This window comes from Danio aesculapii, chromosome 9 (assembly GCF_903798145.1).
Source record: "Danio aesculapii chromosome 9, fDanAes4.1, whole genome shotgun sequence".
In the NCBI taxonomy this organism is placed as follows: domain Eukaryota; kingdom Metazoa; phylum Chordata; class Actinopteri; order Cypriniformes; family Danionidae; genus Danio; species Danio aesculapii.
Window position 1 is genome coordinate 7994692 of NC_079443.1, and position 16139 is coordinate 8010830.

General features: G+C 36.1%; 1 protein-coding gene across 2 annotated transcripts in view; it reads right to left on the reverse strand.

Annotated features, from left to right (window-relative positions):
• Positions 1-16139, reverse strand: part of myo10l3 (myosin X, like 3) — a 179175-nt gene that overhangs the window by 104438 nt on the left and 58598 nt on the right. For both annotated transcript variants that reach the window (XM_056464724.1, XM_056464723.1), the window contains exons 4-10: positions 14031-14218; positions 10156-10290; positions 9929-10067; positions 9244-9328; positions 9015-9121; positions 2106-2235; positions 267-385 (exon numbers count right to left, since the gene is read on the reverse strand). In XM_056464724.1, coding sequence (XP_056320699.1) covers positions 267-385; positions 2106-2235; positions 9015-9121; positions 9244-9328; positions 9929-10067; positions 10156-10290; positions 14031-14218 — 903 coding nt within the window. The remainder of the gene's footprint in view (positions 1-266; positions 386-2105; positions 2236-9014; positions 9122-9243; positions 9329-9928; positions 10068-10155; positions 10291-14030; positions 14219-16139) is intronic.

Here is a 16139-nt window from a genome sequence, read left to right on the forward strand (position 1 = left end):
GTGAGCATGTTTTTAATGACAGTCTGTCAGTCAATCAGAGGGGAGTCTGGGGATGCAAGGAGATGAACATGTCTCTGGACATACTGAGGGCACGGACATGTAACAACATGACAGGTAAAACAAACAGCAAAATCTGTACCAAGCAATAGTTTTGAAAATCACTGCCCAAACGTATGCCTGTATTTGAAAAAACAAAGATCTTATTTTTAGACGTGCCAGCTCAGCACAGGACATGTCAAGACAAGTCAGCGGACACAGATCTGTACCTGCTCCACGGTGAGGGGCGAGCAGATCTCCTCTCCTCTCAGGATCATGGAGCGCTGTGTCAAAACCTCAGACAGCTGAAAAGAGTCCAGTCCCAGCAGATCACTGACCACACTGACCACTGTCATGCAAATCAACACACAATGCATCAGTCCATGTGTGCATGGCTTAGGAGTGTTGATATCACCACATACAATATACTGTAACAGTAAACACACCATGTGATATGCAAGTTATAGATATTCAACACACTACTTAAGATTTATTCTTGGTTGCCAATGTGATGTTATCTTTTATTTGCTATTGGTAATTTGGTAAGTGGTAAAAAAAAGACTGAATGTAATGCCTGATTATTTTATATAATTTAATAGGATTATAATTGTATTCTTTTAGTCAATATTTATCTATTGTTAAAATAACTTAGCCTTCAATTCCTTTCTAGGTCTTCAGCATATTTCTAAAAATAATTACGTTTGGAGTGAATAAATTTTTTTATTTACTTTTTTATTTTTATTTATTTTTAAATTTTTTACATTTATTTGAATCAAAATTGATAGTAAATACATATGGAAATTTACCAAAAAAACATGTTCCCCCTGTTTATTTTTTCCCCTAATTTCTGTTAAATAGAGAGAAGATTTTTTTTCAACACATTTCTAAACAGAATAGTTTTAATAACTCATTTATAATAACTGATTTATCTTTTCCATGATGACAGTAAATAATATTTAACTAGATATTTTTCAAGATACTTCTAAACAGCTTAAAGTGACATTTAAAGGCTTAACTAGGTTAATTACGTAACTAGGCAGGTTAGGGTAATCAAGCAAGTTATTGTATAACGAAGTTTTTTTCTGTAGACTATCAGAAAAAATATATAGCTTAAAGGGGCTAATAGTATTGACCTTACAATGGCTTTTAAAAAATCAAAAACTACTTGTATTCTACCTGAAATAAAACCAATTTTGACATATTTATATTTATTACGACACATTATCAGACATACTGTGAAAATTTCCTTGCTCTGTTAAACATCATTTGGGAGAAATTTAAAAAATAAAAATAAAACATTTAAAGGGGGCTAATAATTCTGACTACAACTATATATATATATTTGTTTTCCTTTGAGTTCTTAAGCAGTTTAGCAACTGTTTTGCACATTGATAATAATAATAATAATAATAATACATGTTTAATTATTAATTATACAAACTGAAGACTAGAATAATGACAGCTAAATTCAGCTTTGCCATCACCTATTTAAATAGAATTTATTAATATAAAGAGAGAAAGAGAAAAACTCTTCCACCTGAAATGTTCTTCTAAAATTAGCATTTTTTAGGTTCCTATGGGTAGCTTCTGTAATTTTCCTTCTATGGCGGTGAATATGTTTATTTTTAATCGGCTTCAAAGTGTAATAATTGAACATAAACATAAGAGATATGAAAAAACGCTCATTTTAGATGAAAATATTAGATGGCATTTTATGTTTTTACTCTATTTTTTAGTATAATTTATGTTTTGTTCCCCATTCCCTCATTCAACAAAATCTAATAAATTCTGTCAATGACAGAATCATCAGTTAATTGGAGTTAGTCCAGCATTAAGACAGATTAGTGACTTATCACCCATATGAAGTACACTTGTCAGCGTAAATGTAGCATGCCTCTACATGCACTCTCCTCTGTGAAGGCCTTTATTCATAACTCTTGACAGATAAAACATCACTTGAGATTGTGTGCCAGGGCTGCAGGCAAGAGGTCGTTTTACTGAAATAACTATTTAAAAAGCATGTGTAACACGCTAACTATGTTTCCGGCAGCCGTTGATGTGTCACGAACCTCCTTTAGTGGTGATCTGAGCACCTCCTGCTGTCATGAACTCAATGTTGCCAATCTGAAGGACTCCAGAAAGCAGCTTGAAGACATCCCGAATCTCCTCCTCAGTGAACTCCATCACCTTCAGCGCTTCCTACAGAAAGATTAAACACAACAAAACTGTTCAACCGTGTCAGGATGCATCCTTTTTTTTTATAATAATACAATATTTAATGAAGTTGACCACTAGGTTATGTTGCGGGACAGAAGATGTGATTTTGTAAGACAATGAGGGACATGTGAGAAAGAGATTAACTATTATTATTCATTCACATAACATTCTTTAAATGACCAATAAGCTAGATAGATAAGGCAAGGCAAGTTTATTTATATAGCACATTTCATACACAGTGGCAATTCAAAGTGCTTTACATAAACAGGAATAAAAGAAACAATTATAAGAGAAATAAAAACAAACAGAATAAAAATAAAATAAAATAAAAGCTGATAAAATGTGTTATAAAAGAGTTAAAAAGAAGAGAAAAACATAGTAGTTCGATCTGTCGGACGTAGCACAGTGCTCATTCAGTAAAGGCACAGCTAAACAGATGTGTTTTCAGTCTTGATTTGAATGTGCCTAATGTTGGAGCACATCTGATCATTTCTGGAAGCTGATTCCAGCAGCGAGGGGCGTAGTAGCTGAAAGCCGATTCACCCTGCTTTGACTGAACTCTTGGGATTTCTAATCTATTTGATCCTAAAGATCTGAGTGATCTGTTAGGTTTGTATTCAGTGAGCATATCTATAATGTATTGAGGTCCTAGGCCATTTAGTGATTTATAGACCAGTAATAATACTTTAAAATCTATTCTAAATGTGACTGGGAGCCAGTGTAAAGACCTGAGGACAGGTGTGATGTGCTCTGATTTCCTGGTTCTGGTCAGAATTCTGGCCGCAGCGTTCTGGATGAGCTGCAACTGTCTGACTGTCTTTTTGGAAAGGCCAGTGAGGAGGCCATTACAGTAATCCACCCTGCTGCTGATAAAAGCATGAACAAGTTTCTCTAAGTCTTCACTGGAAACAAAGCATCTAATTCTTGCAATGTTTTTGAGATGATAGTATGCTGATTTACTAACTGCTTTGACATGACTATTGAAACTCAGATCTGACTCCAGAGTCACACCAAGATTCTTGACCTTATTTTTTGTTGTTTGACCCTTAGAGCCAAGGTACGCATTCACCTTGAGAACCTCATCTCTGTTCCCAAACGCAATGACTTCAGTTTTCTCTTTGTTTAACTGAAGAAAGTTTTGGCACATCCAATTGTTAATTTCATCAATGCATTGGCAGAGGGTGTCAATGGGGCTGTAGTCATTAGGCAGTAAGGCTAGGTAGATCTGAGTGTCATCAGCATAGCTGTGGTAGGAGATTTGGTTCTTTCTCATTATTTGGCTCAGAGGGAGCATATAAAGGTTGAACAGGAGTGGTGCCAGAATCGAGCCTTGTGGGACTCCACATGTCATGGGTGTCCACCCTGACCTATGGTCACCTATACTGACATAGTAACCTCTTCCTTCAAGGTAAGATCTGAACCATTTGAGGACCGTCCCAGACAGCCCAACCCAGTTTTCCAGCCTATCCAGAAGTATGCTGTGATCGACAGTGTCAAATGCAGCACTGAGATCGAGCAGTACCAGCACTGTTAGTTTGCCTGAATCTGTATTTAGACGGATGTCATTGATTATCTTTATAAGGGCGCTCTCTGTACTGTGATGTGGTCTGAAACCAGATTGAAAATTGTCCAAACACCCCTTGAAGTTTAAGAACTTGTTAACCTGGTTAAAAACAACTTTTTCAATGATTTTGCCAATGAAAGGGAGATTTGAGATGGGCCTGTAATTGCTCAATATGGTGTTATCTAGGTTGCTCTTCTTCAAGAGGGGTTTAACAACTGCAGTTTTAAGTGAGTTAGGAAAAATCCCCGAGAGAAGTGAAGCATTTACCACTTTTAGAAGATCCATTTCTAAGCAGGTAAATACCGTTTTAAAGAATGATGTGGGGAGCGTGTCGAGACTGCAGGTTGATGTTTTCATAATTTGCACGATCTCTTCTAAGATTTTGCCATTAATTGCCATGAAATCGGACATAATGTCTGATTTCTTAAGTTGTGGTTGAGCTAGTCTGACGTCGACACAATTTGGCTGATTGGATGAGCTGATTGCCTTTCTGATATTATTGATCTTGTCAGTAAAGAAATGAGCAAACTCATTACATTTGCTTTCAGAGAGTAGCTCACTGGGAATCCGACTGGGGGGGGTTGTGAGTTTCTCTATCGTTGCAAAGAGTTTACGAGCATTGTTTACGTTGCTGTTTATAAGGCTTGAAAAGAAAGTCTGCCTAGCAGTTTTTAGTTCCATATTAAAAGCACGAAGACTGTCTTTATAGATATTATAATGGACTACTAGTTTCGTCTTTCTCCACATACGCTCAGCTTTTCTGCACTGTCTTTTCATTATTTTAATTCTTGGGGACCTAGTCCAGGAACCCCTTTGGCTGCTAGTTATCTTCTTGGCTTTAACAGGAGCAATGTCATCTATGACATTCTTAACTTTAGAGTTAAACAAATCAAGAAGAGAATCAACAGAGTCTGCAGATATACTTGGTGCTAGCGATAAGGCCTTCATAAACTGCTCATTAGTGTTCTCATTTATGCATCTCTTTCTGACAGAGACAGATCTGTCTTTAATAGCTGGAGTGATCAATATATCAAAGAAAATACAGAAATGATCAGATAGTGCAACATCCTTAACAACAGTTGATGAAATGTGTAAACCCTTAGTTATAAGTAGATCAAGAGTGTGTCCACGATTGTGTGTGGGTCCTTGAACATGCTGAGTCAGATCAAAAGTGTTCAAAACAGTCATCAGTTCTTTTACAGCATTGATTTCTGGATTATCAATGTGAATATTAAAATCCCCAGCAATGGTAAAATAGTCAAATTCAGAGGTTACTATTGATAACAGCTCTGTAAAATCATCAATAAAAGCTGGAGAATATTTTGGAGGTCTGTAGATAATGATCAGTAAGATACGTGGTGCACCTTTTAGTGCTATACTCAGATATTCAAAAGACAAAAAGTCACCAAATGACACTTGTTTACACTCATAGACATCTTTAAACAGGGCAGCAATGCCTCCACCTCTCCTATTGGCTCTGCAAACACTCAAAAAGTCAAAGTTTAAAGGAGCTGTTTCATTCAGAACTGCTGCGCTACAGCTGTCATCTAGCCAAGTTTCATTTAAAAGCATAAAATCAAGGCAATTTGAGCTGATAAAATCATTGACTAAAAGTGACTTATTGTTGAGTGATCGGATGTTTAAAAGTGCTAACTTAACAGTTTTAGCTGTTTCTGCTACAGTAGTCTCAGATTTATATTTAATAGACACAAGATTTGAGTGATTTGCTATACGGCCTGAACAAGTCTTCGGTTTTCTGTCACGTAATACAACACATATATGTGTAGAGAAAGCTACAGGCACACTGGGTTCCTGCTTGTTCTGTAAACATCTGATAAAGACACTGTTATCTAAGCAGGCACCCGAGACACATCATGGAGAGCAGTTTTGTTCACCAGCTGAGGATGGTGCGTTGTTGTTTGGGCCCTGGCGGTGGGGCAAATGTCGGAGGGCTCTTCCACGTGGGCTCAGAGGTGGTTGTGGAGCAGGCCGCTTTTTGGTTGGTAACTGGGGGCTTGCGGCGATGGAGTGTGAAAGTTTAGTTCCAGCATGCACCAGTTCCTCCATCTTTTTTGAGAAACCCAAGAGAGGCGAGCAAGGTGATAATGGGAACGTGTCTGGCGACAGAGGCTGTGGCTCTGGAGATTCTGGGTGCTGAAATATGTTTTCCTGGGTGTTTTCCTGAGGATCATTTTTTAGTGACGAGACATGATGCTGTTCTGATGCGTCACAGTCTGTCTGTGTTGAGCAGAGGGCCAGCGATAGTGTCTCTATCAACAGTGGGTGTTTTGGCTGCGTGGCGTTATCACTGTCCTTGGGTGATGCGTCAGCCCCAAGTCCACTCGGGAGCTGATTTGAGGTCCTGTGGTCATCTGGACATTTGCTGGGTGTGTATGTGCCATTTGGATTGAGGTCAGTGGCACATACAGCTGATGGATGATGGAGGGAGAAGAAGATATTGTCCTTTAGTACCTTTGCACCAAGTTTGTTTGGGTGAAGGCCGTCTGATGTCAACAGTTGTCTTTGGTTCCAGAAGAGATTGAAGTTGTCAATAAAATTCAGTCCTTTCCTGTTACATGCTTTCTGCAGCCATACATTTAGACCAAGCAGCCGTGAAAACATGTTTGTCCCTCTTGCAGGGAGCGGTCCACTGATGAACGGCTGAATTTTCACTCTTTCAACTGTTTCCAAGAGCTCACAGAAATCTCTCTTGAGCAGTTCTGACTGTTCCTTCCGAATATCATTCTTCCCCACATGGATGATAATCCGTTTTGCAGTCTTGTGCTTCTTCAGAATTTCCTTAAGTTCTTTGTTTACATCAGAAACTGTTGCATGAGGGAAGCAGTATGTCATTGTAGATTTGCTCCTAAAATTCCTGATTATTGAATCTCCTACAACTAGTGTTCTTATCTCAGGTGCGATCGGAGCAGAATGCCGCTGTCTAGTCGGCCTTGAGCCTCTGTTCCATGCAGAGTTAGCTGCTGAGTCATGCGATCTCTGTCTGACTGCATTTGGGGATTCTTCACCCATATTACTCAATACTTCATATCTGTTCTGAAGCTGTATTTGAGTCCGAGCTGTATTTGGGGTAGAGGACGCTAATGCGGCAGCATATGATCTGACCCCGTGAGTACCCTTTGGTCTCGCACCTTGTTTATGCCAATGCTCATTTTCAACAGCTTTAATCTGTTTTTCAGTGCTCGGAATAGTGGTAGGAATAGATTTATGGGACTCACCGGCTATTTGCTGTGAGCGTCCACAATGACGCTGCAGTTCTGGTTGGATCGCAAGTAACTTTGTTTCAAGAACTGCAATCTTTTGTAGAAGTTTGTGGCAGTTTGTACAGCAGTGAGAATCTGAATTAATCCGATCCAGAGGCATTTTCACAGCCGTGTTTTCCCGTCTCAGGAATGTGAGCAGCTGATAGCTGGTAGCGGGAGGATTGTTTAGACGATAATTCCCCTCTTGTTAGTAAAGCTATATTCCAGAAAGTTTGTAGAATCGATGCTGATCATCAAGTTGTGTCGTTTGAGCACTGTGCTGATAGGCTCAAGTTAAAATTAGGGTTTAAGATATAAAAGCAAGTGAGCAGAGAGCGGAGCAGTAGGCAAAGACGTCCGAACAGTAGCGAAGCAGGAAGCGAAAAGATAGATAGATGGATGGATGGATGGATGGATGGATGGATGGATGGATGGATGGATGGATGGATGGATGGATGGATGGATGGATGGATGGATAGATAGATAGATAGATAGATAGATAGATAGATAGATAGATAGATAGATAGATAGATAGATAGATAGATAGATAGATAGATAGATAGATAGATAGATAGATAGATAGATAGATAGATAGATAGATAGATAGATGTAAAAAAATATTACAGTTTACAATCCTATACATGCAAACTTGGTAAATAAACAAGTTTGGAAACAGTAATTTTCAAAAAATGCTGACATCTAGTGTCAAAACGAAAGAAAACGAGGGGAAGAAATGGGATCTGGACACATTATTCTTTAATGTGAATCCATTATTGTCATTTGTGTCTGACCAAAATATAAGTAAATTAATAAATAAAATAAACTCTTTAAAAATTGTATAAGTTAAAAATAGCATGAATAATAACTCCTCGGTTAGATCTCCTTAGTTCACTACTTATTGAGATAGATTTGTTTCTTTATTATTCAATCAAAAATATTTAGTTTTAGGGAAAAATTAAGTACATAGTAATTAAAAATAAAAGATTTAAAAAAAAAATGTTTAATTAAAAGTCTTACATCAATGATAATAAAATATTTTGAATTGCAAAAATAAACCATTGTCCTATTATGCAGTTTTCATTACAATTTTTCATTTATTGCACATATTGAATCTTTGTGAGTTGAAATGTTTGAATAATAAAGACACAAAATTAAAATTGATATGTGGGCCACGTAAGTTTGGCCTGTCTTGACCCACATTTAAAATGCATAGAGCAACGTTGTAGCACCTTTTCAAAATGTCTTTCCAAGACAAATAACGTTTATCCTATGCTAAAATACATTCAAATAATTTATGAGTAAAGAAAAAAATTCTACCAATCAAGTCGCTTTGAGAAAAAGCACGTCCATAGTGTGCCCAAAGCACAATGCTTCATGGGTTTATCAATTTCATTGCAATCATGACACACCAACCTATCTGGCCCAGTTCAGGCTCAGTTATGAGTTATCAACTTGGCTGTGACTTGACTCAGATATAGTCCATGTTTGGCCCTTGTCTGGAAGCCAGACTTAGTCCAGTCATGTACTGTAATTCACTGCGGCAAGTGGGCCAGGCAAAACTTGATTGTGTGGGCCAAAGCTGGGCCAAAGAAATTTTGCTATGTGGGTAGTCTATTTTTTGCAGTCCAAAATATTTCATTATTATTGACATGTTTTTTAATTAAACACTTTTTAATTTGCAATCTTTAATTTTTTTAATTACTATGTACTTAATTTTTCCCTAAAACTAAATATTTTTGATTGAATAATACAGAAACAAATCTATCTCCATAACTATGAACCGTTTATAGAAAAGGCAGGATGTGGTGCCCTCTAGTGGCACATTTATTAAAGCATAAAAGCGTAAACAGCGTCTGTGTGTTTATGAAACAAGTATCAGTCTGAGAGGGAAGAACAATGCTTTCACACAAAGATAATAAAGCAATATCTTGACTCACCATTACACTATCATAGAGGTGTTTGTCATCCAGGCTTCTGTCCTTCACACAGCCCGACTGGTTGAGGTAATGATAGGCTTCAGGAGAGTCAGCTAGCATATACATTTCTGAAGGTGAAAACACAGGGTTCAATGTAATGTACTGCACTACAGTCACCAAAATGATTTAGCTTCTTTAAAAATTCTGTGAATTAAATTAAAGGTAACAAAAGAGAATGGTAAAAGCTCACCTCTGTGTTCATACTTGGCACCTGACAACAACGCATAGAAAATATGATAGTTTCTCTCTCCCGGATTTTGTCGCACAACTCGATTCTGGAGACAGATGTAAAAGAATTTAAAACAAGTGCACCTGCAGAGGGCTATCCACCTTTTCCCGCTAGTTACTGCTGTGTTATAGGTTGCCAACTTACAATAATAAATGCTGGAACATAAATTAATAGGCTTGTGCTATGATAAATAAACCATATACTTGGTATACATGTTTGGACTTTCAGCAGTGAAAATTACACCACACCGAACTGAACTAGCGGAACTTCAACTCTGAAAACTGGACTGACAGTTTCAATTTACTAGTACTTCTATGTTAAGCTGCTTTGACACAATCTACATTGTAAAAGCGCTATAGAAATAAATTGAATTGAAAACTGAGTGAGATTAAAATAACATTACGCTTGGTATTTTAACATACATTCATCTCACAAGCATATATCTGTATCCAAGACTCTTTTGAATTCCTCTGATTATTTGTTTCTCCTTTTAATATTCAGTGGATGAACTATTAGGAGAATAATGACACCTCATTGCAGGTCTTTAAAACACTTTACTTTGAGTTTACACTTTGAAGTAAATCCCATAATTCACGTTAAAAACAAGGCATAGGAAAAACATGGATAAAAATAAATAAAAATATACCTTTTCAAGTAAATAATCAATAATACAGCCTCCCTGGATATTTCCACTCTGGGAGAAGTGAAGTTGAATGAACTTTCCGAAGCGACTTGAGTTGTTGTTGTAAACAGTTTTTGCATTTCCAAATGCCTCCATTATCGGGCTGGAATGGAACAGGAGGTACAGGTGTGAAAACAGAAAGAGTTTAGATACGGAGTCTATCAGTCTGGATGTTGTGTGTTGTGTCTGACCTGCTCTGTACGATGGCCTGCTCCACTCGGGTGGTTCTCTCTGACAGCGGAGAACCTGTGGATTTCTGACTCATGACCGACAGGAACTTCAGCAGCAGTTTAGTGCTCTCTGTCTTCCCAGCACCACTCTCTCCACTGAAAACACACACACACATAGACACATATATGAAGCACATGTAAAAAGAAAAAACGCCAGCACGCTGTAGTTTTATGGGTTTGTTAGGATATTAAAGCAAAAAAATAATAATATATGACTACAGTTCAAAAGAAGCTGGTAAGATTTTGTCTTTAATGAATATTAGTGCTTCATTTATTTGATAAATACAGTAAAACAGATTTTAAATATATTCCAATATATATGATTAATAATAACAGAAAACTGCAAATGATGTATGAATTATGTATGAATAATAACTCTGCTATAAAGTCTAAATTGTGTGTTTATATCTGGCAGTTCTCACAATTCTGCCTTTTTTTCATGCAACTGTGATTTTACATGTGATTTTTGCATGAATAAAAACTTGTAACTTTATTTTAGAACTAAGATTCTGAACAGAGTTTTCAGAACTGTTTGTCATGCAATTTTGAAAAAAATGCATAATTGTTTGATTTCCAAACAACAAGTCCAAAATGTGAGATGTAAACTCAGTTGCAAGAAAAAAAAACTGTAATAAGGAGATTAAACATTGCATTCTATCATACTCAACAACTCTAACAGAGGAAACATGCAGTTGTGCATATTTAAATTGTCAAACTGCATCATAGACAAAAATTTTGTTATTTGCTCCTGAATGCTATGACATCTCTCAATTCCTTTTCATCCAGTTTTTTTAGTCAAATTTTAGGCAAATTTGACGCTCAGTAAATTTAAAGGAGCAGTATGTAAGTTTGACACCCAGTGGTTGAACTAGGTATTGCACTCTTGGATCATAAACGTAAACGCAGATTGAGAACAAGAGCGAGTCTGACGATCGAGCCTGTTAAGGCTGATATAAATCGTGTTCTAAATAAAAGCAATGACACCCGATAGAAGGAATATTTTCCATATTAAAATGAGTTTTTGTCCAAACCAACATCTCAAATTAATATATTGGAAACGGCTTCTATTTCTCACAGATGAACAACAGAAAACTGACAATGATCACCTAAGGTAAACCTCATGTGCTTTATTCAGTAATAAATGTGAGTTTGAATGCCCTTTTACATGACATTTACTGCCATATACTGAAAGCAGGAGCAGATCTTGAAAATAAACCTTGTGAATATAAACTTTAGAACAAAACACATATGAGTGATTGAGCATGTACATTCAATACTGTTAAAGTTAATGTTAATATGTATAAAATAGATTATAAACTTTACCATTTCGTGAGTAAGGGCATATTCTGTGGTTCTGAATGGCTGTATTTAAATTTCTGTCGTGTTTCGTCTGGTGGAAACAGCCAAATTGCTTATCAAGACAAATCTCGTCACGAAGCACGTTGTTAGGACATGCGGTTACAATATAACCTGCTCACCTAATGTTTACATTTGTAATATTTATATTATTTGCTAATTAATAACCTCATGTTGAACTGAATCTGTCTCATTTTGGTGTCTGCTACTGTCCACCAGAAGTCGCATTTCAGTCACGGACGCATGCTTTCAGAGCCTTTCTTACTGAATGAATGATTGAGTGAATAAAATACACGGTTTTCCACCAAGGCAACCCGGGGAGCTAAAATATAATTGGCTAAAGTGGCATTGGGCAGGTTAAAATTACCAAAACAAAGACAGCGTTCCGGCACGGAGAACACATTTTCAAAGCAGAATATCTGACTTCAGTAGTGTTTTTCAGAGAAACAAGAATGTTCACTAGGCATGTTTCTTAAATATCTGCAAACTTATTACGGTATTTTTATGCTTTAGAAGAGTCAAAAACTTACATACAGCATCTTTAATTCCTAGTAAATTTCACAATTAGTTGCAGAAACTGCAAGTAATGCATTGAATTAAACATGAAAGTGAATGAGAGAAAATGAAAAATGCATCTTTTGAAAAATACTTCAAAATCATTTAACATCAGTTGGTACATCTCCCAGTTTCTTTAAAGTGATATATGATGTTCACTTGATCCCTGTGTAGTCTGTAGTGACCTGCTCACTCTTAAATGTTTCACATGCTATTGATCACAATAATTTATGGCCAGAATATCAAACTATATATACTGTGACTGTGCAACACAGCACAACACTCCTTATTAATGCCCAGGTTTGTTCCTCCGAGCATAACAGCATTTTTAATAGTAATTACAATTTAAAATTTTCTCTCATATCAGCTGTTTTATGTAAATCCCACACAATTAAATTTTTTTAATTAAGATGAGATCAAATACCATTTGAACAACCCCACAATTACTGGAAATGCTCACTTCCAAGGTCTTCTGACTCCATCTAGCCACTAAAGCAAATACACCTGACCTCTGACCTTCATGCCAAACGGAGTTACGCAATAAACCTTGCAATATGAATCAAACGTAATCCATTTCTAGATTGAGCTGTCATACTCTGATTGGATTACAGTCCTGTGGAACGGCAGATTACCAAAACACTCATGTATACATCAGTCCTTTTGTGCGCTTCAATCTGAAGAGCAAAAATGACCAACAGCAGTCTTTATATTTACAGGATTTGAATAACCGTCTTTAAATTTTACTCTAAAATCTTGGTGTGATATGATGCAGTGTAAAAGCAACAGGAGGTCGATAGTGTAATTTATTTTTTGCATCGTATTAATTCTTTTGGAGCATCTTTTTTTATGTTGATACTTATGAGTGTCCTACAGTATGGTATTTTGTATGGTATATGAGTCTGTCTGTTAGATTACAAACAGAGTTGATGAACCAGATTGAAATCTGCTTAAAGTTAGTAGGAATGCCTCTTGAAAAATTATATGACCTATCGTATTACAAGAAACTAACAAGGCTGGCTAGGAACATCATTTTGAATGCTAGTCATGTCTTGAATCATGAATTTACACCAAGTCTAACCATCGATTTAAAGTCCAAAGTGAAATTAAAACATTCATTCGTACATCAGGCTGCAGGCCTGTAGCCAGGGGGTTTGGGTGGTTCAAAAGACCCACCTTTCACTGACAAAGGTCCAGCATTTGTCCCATACATGGGCTCATTTGTCCTATTTTGACTGCTATGCCATCATAAATAGTGAAAATAACCCATCGAAAAAGGCTTTAAGACAAAGTGGAATCCTCTGTTGGCTGTCGCTTCGGTGTGACTTTAGCTAATCAGTTTTAGCCAATGCTAACAATTATTTTTATGAGTTCAACATCCAGCTGTGCAAGAAAACATACAGTCTGATGTAAGTAAAGTCATTTTTCACTACTGTATTGGTTTTAAATTGAGAAAATATTTTACAAGTAACTTTTATTCTATATCTTGGACCTTGGAAACAAAAAATGACCAATGAAAAGGTGTGAAGCACCAAAAGCGGCCCATATTAAAATTAATTTGAATACTATTTTGGCTATTGTTGTTATCCATGAATTTTCAAATGTACTTTTTTGGTTATCATGACCATCCGACAATCTATTTAAGCTAAAACAGTGCTTAAAATGTCACCAAAATGCAGTATTTAAATCTCATAATTAAATAGTAGCCTAAATGAGGCCTATAACCACAAAAAGAACCACCCCTTTCCCCAGGCTGGCTTCGGGCCTGGGCTGTCTTGGAGCTGAATAAGGTCTGTATAAAAAGATACCTTTTTTTATGTCTATGTCCGTGTATAAGTTTTTGTCCCATTGTGAGCAATATTTAACGCTGTTATGCAAGAAAAATTTCAGAAGTCTGACAATAAAGTTTGTATTGTATTGTAGGTCACCTGATGAGCACACACTGACTGTCGTGTCTCTTCCACAGGCAGCGGTAACACTCGTTGGCCACGGCGAAGATGTGTGGAGGAAGTTCACCCAGATGATGTCTGCTGTACACATCCACCGCCTCTCCGTCATACAGGCCTGCTATCTGCTTATAAGGATTCATGGCCGCCAGGATCGAGCCAATGTTAGTCTGCAAGGTAGAATGAACATCAGTAAAGTCATTAAACAGTATTATTTTTTAACTCCTAAGACATATTAACTGCATTTCACAGCTAAAACCTGGTATAATCAGTAACTATGATTTGATTCAACCTGGAAAAAAACTCCTTAATTGCTTCAAAGTGGCAATGAAAGCAACAAAATGTAATTAATATATATAAAAAACGCCTTTAAATGTATGTTTTCTTATGTATATGGCTGCAAATTATAATTGTTTGTCATTTTTAAAGATCTATAAATCCACTGACAATTGTGTGTTTACCTCTTAGACATTGGCTAATGGCTATCTAATTAAGTTTTTATAATGATGTTTTTAGCTCAGTTTAATACAATATATCGCCCAGTGGACGTTACAATACAATTCAATACAACATTTATTTATAAAGCACATTTAAAAACAATCTAAGTTGACCAAAGACATTAAACATTTAAAATATAAAAGCAATAAAACAGTGATCAAGGAGTAATAAAAGTGAGAGATAATAGACAGGTCTTTAGACATGGACTTAAACAAAAAAATGGAGAGGGAAAGTCTAATGTGAATTGGTAGAGTGTTCCAAAGTTTAGGACCAGCAACTGCAAATGCTCAATCGAAGCGTTTGAAGGTGTGTTCTAGGCATGGAGAGTAAGTTGAGATCATAAGATCTCAAAGAACAAGACTGGGTATATGGACAATGCAAGTCCATAAGGTACTGAGGAGCAAGATTATTGACGGCTTTGAATACGCATAATAACATTTTAAAATCAATTCTGCATTTAATGCGTAATTAGTGAAGTGCAGCTAAAACAGGAGTGCTTATACTGAGAGTACCTGAGAGTAGTCTAGAAACCTCATTTTGTACCAGCTGCAGATGAGAGAGAAGACTGAGAAATACCATAATAAAGAGAGTTACAGTAATCCAGACAAGTTGTTATGAAGGCATAAATCACTGTTTGAACATTCCTCTGGGATAAAAAAAAGGCTTGACTTTAGACGATCTGAGGTGGTAAAAGCAGGATTTTATGACAGTACTGATCTGTTTGTCAAATTTTAAGTTTTCATCAAACATAACACCAATATTTCTAGCACACTGGGTAATATGTGGGGGCAAAGATCCCACATTGACATTTAACAAAGTAATTTCTTTGTGCCCAAATAAAATTACTGCAGTTTTATTTGCGTTTAAATTAAAAAAATTGCTTTTTGTTTTAAAGAAAAATAGATCTGAGTGTCGTCTGCATATAGATGGAAGGGAACTTTATATTTACTGAAAATGGAAGTTAAAAGTCTAAAGACAGAAATGACAAAAGATGATAAAAAGAAACACTTTCTTTCTTTCTTTCTTTCTTTCTTTCTTTCTTTCTTTCTTTCTTTCTTTCTTTCTTTCTTTCTTTCTTTCTTTCTTTCTTTCTTCAAACATAAATTAAAATGTGTCTAGTGTAATATTTACATATACAGTTGAAGTCAGAATTATTAGCTCCCCTTTGAATTTTTTTCTTTTGCTAATATTTCCCAAATTATGTTTAACAGAGTAAGTAAATTTTCACAGTATGTCTGATAATATTTATTTTCGTCTGGAGAAAGTCTTATTTGCTTTATTTCAGCTAGAATAAAAGCAGTTTTTAATTTTTTATGAACTATTTTAAGGTCAAAATGATTAGCCCCTTTAAGCTATTTTTTTTCTCGATAGTCTACAGAACAAACCATCGTTATACAATAATTTGCCTAATTACCCTAACCTGCCTAGTTAACCTAATTAACCTAGTTAAGCCTTTAAATGTCACTTTAAGCTGTATAGAAGTGTCTTGAAAAATATCTAGTCAAATATTATTTAGTCATCATGGCAAAGATAAAATAAATCAGTTATTAGAAATGAGTTATTAGAACTATTATGTTTAGAAATGTGTTGAAA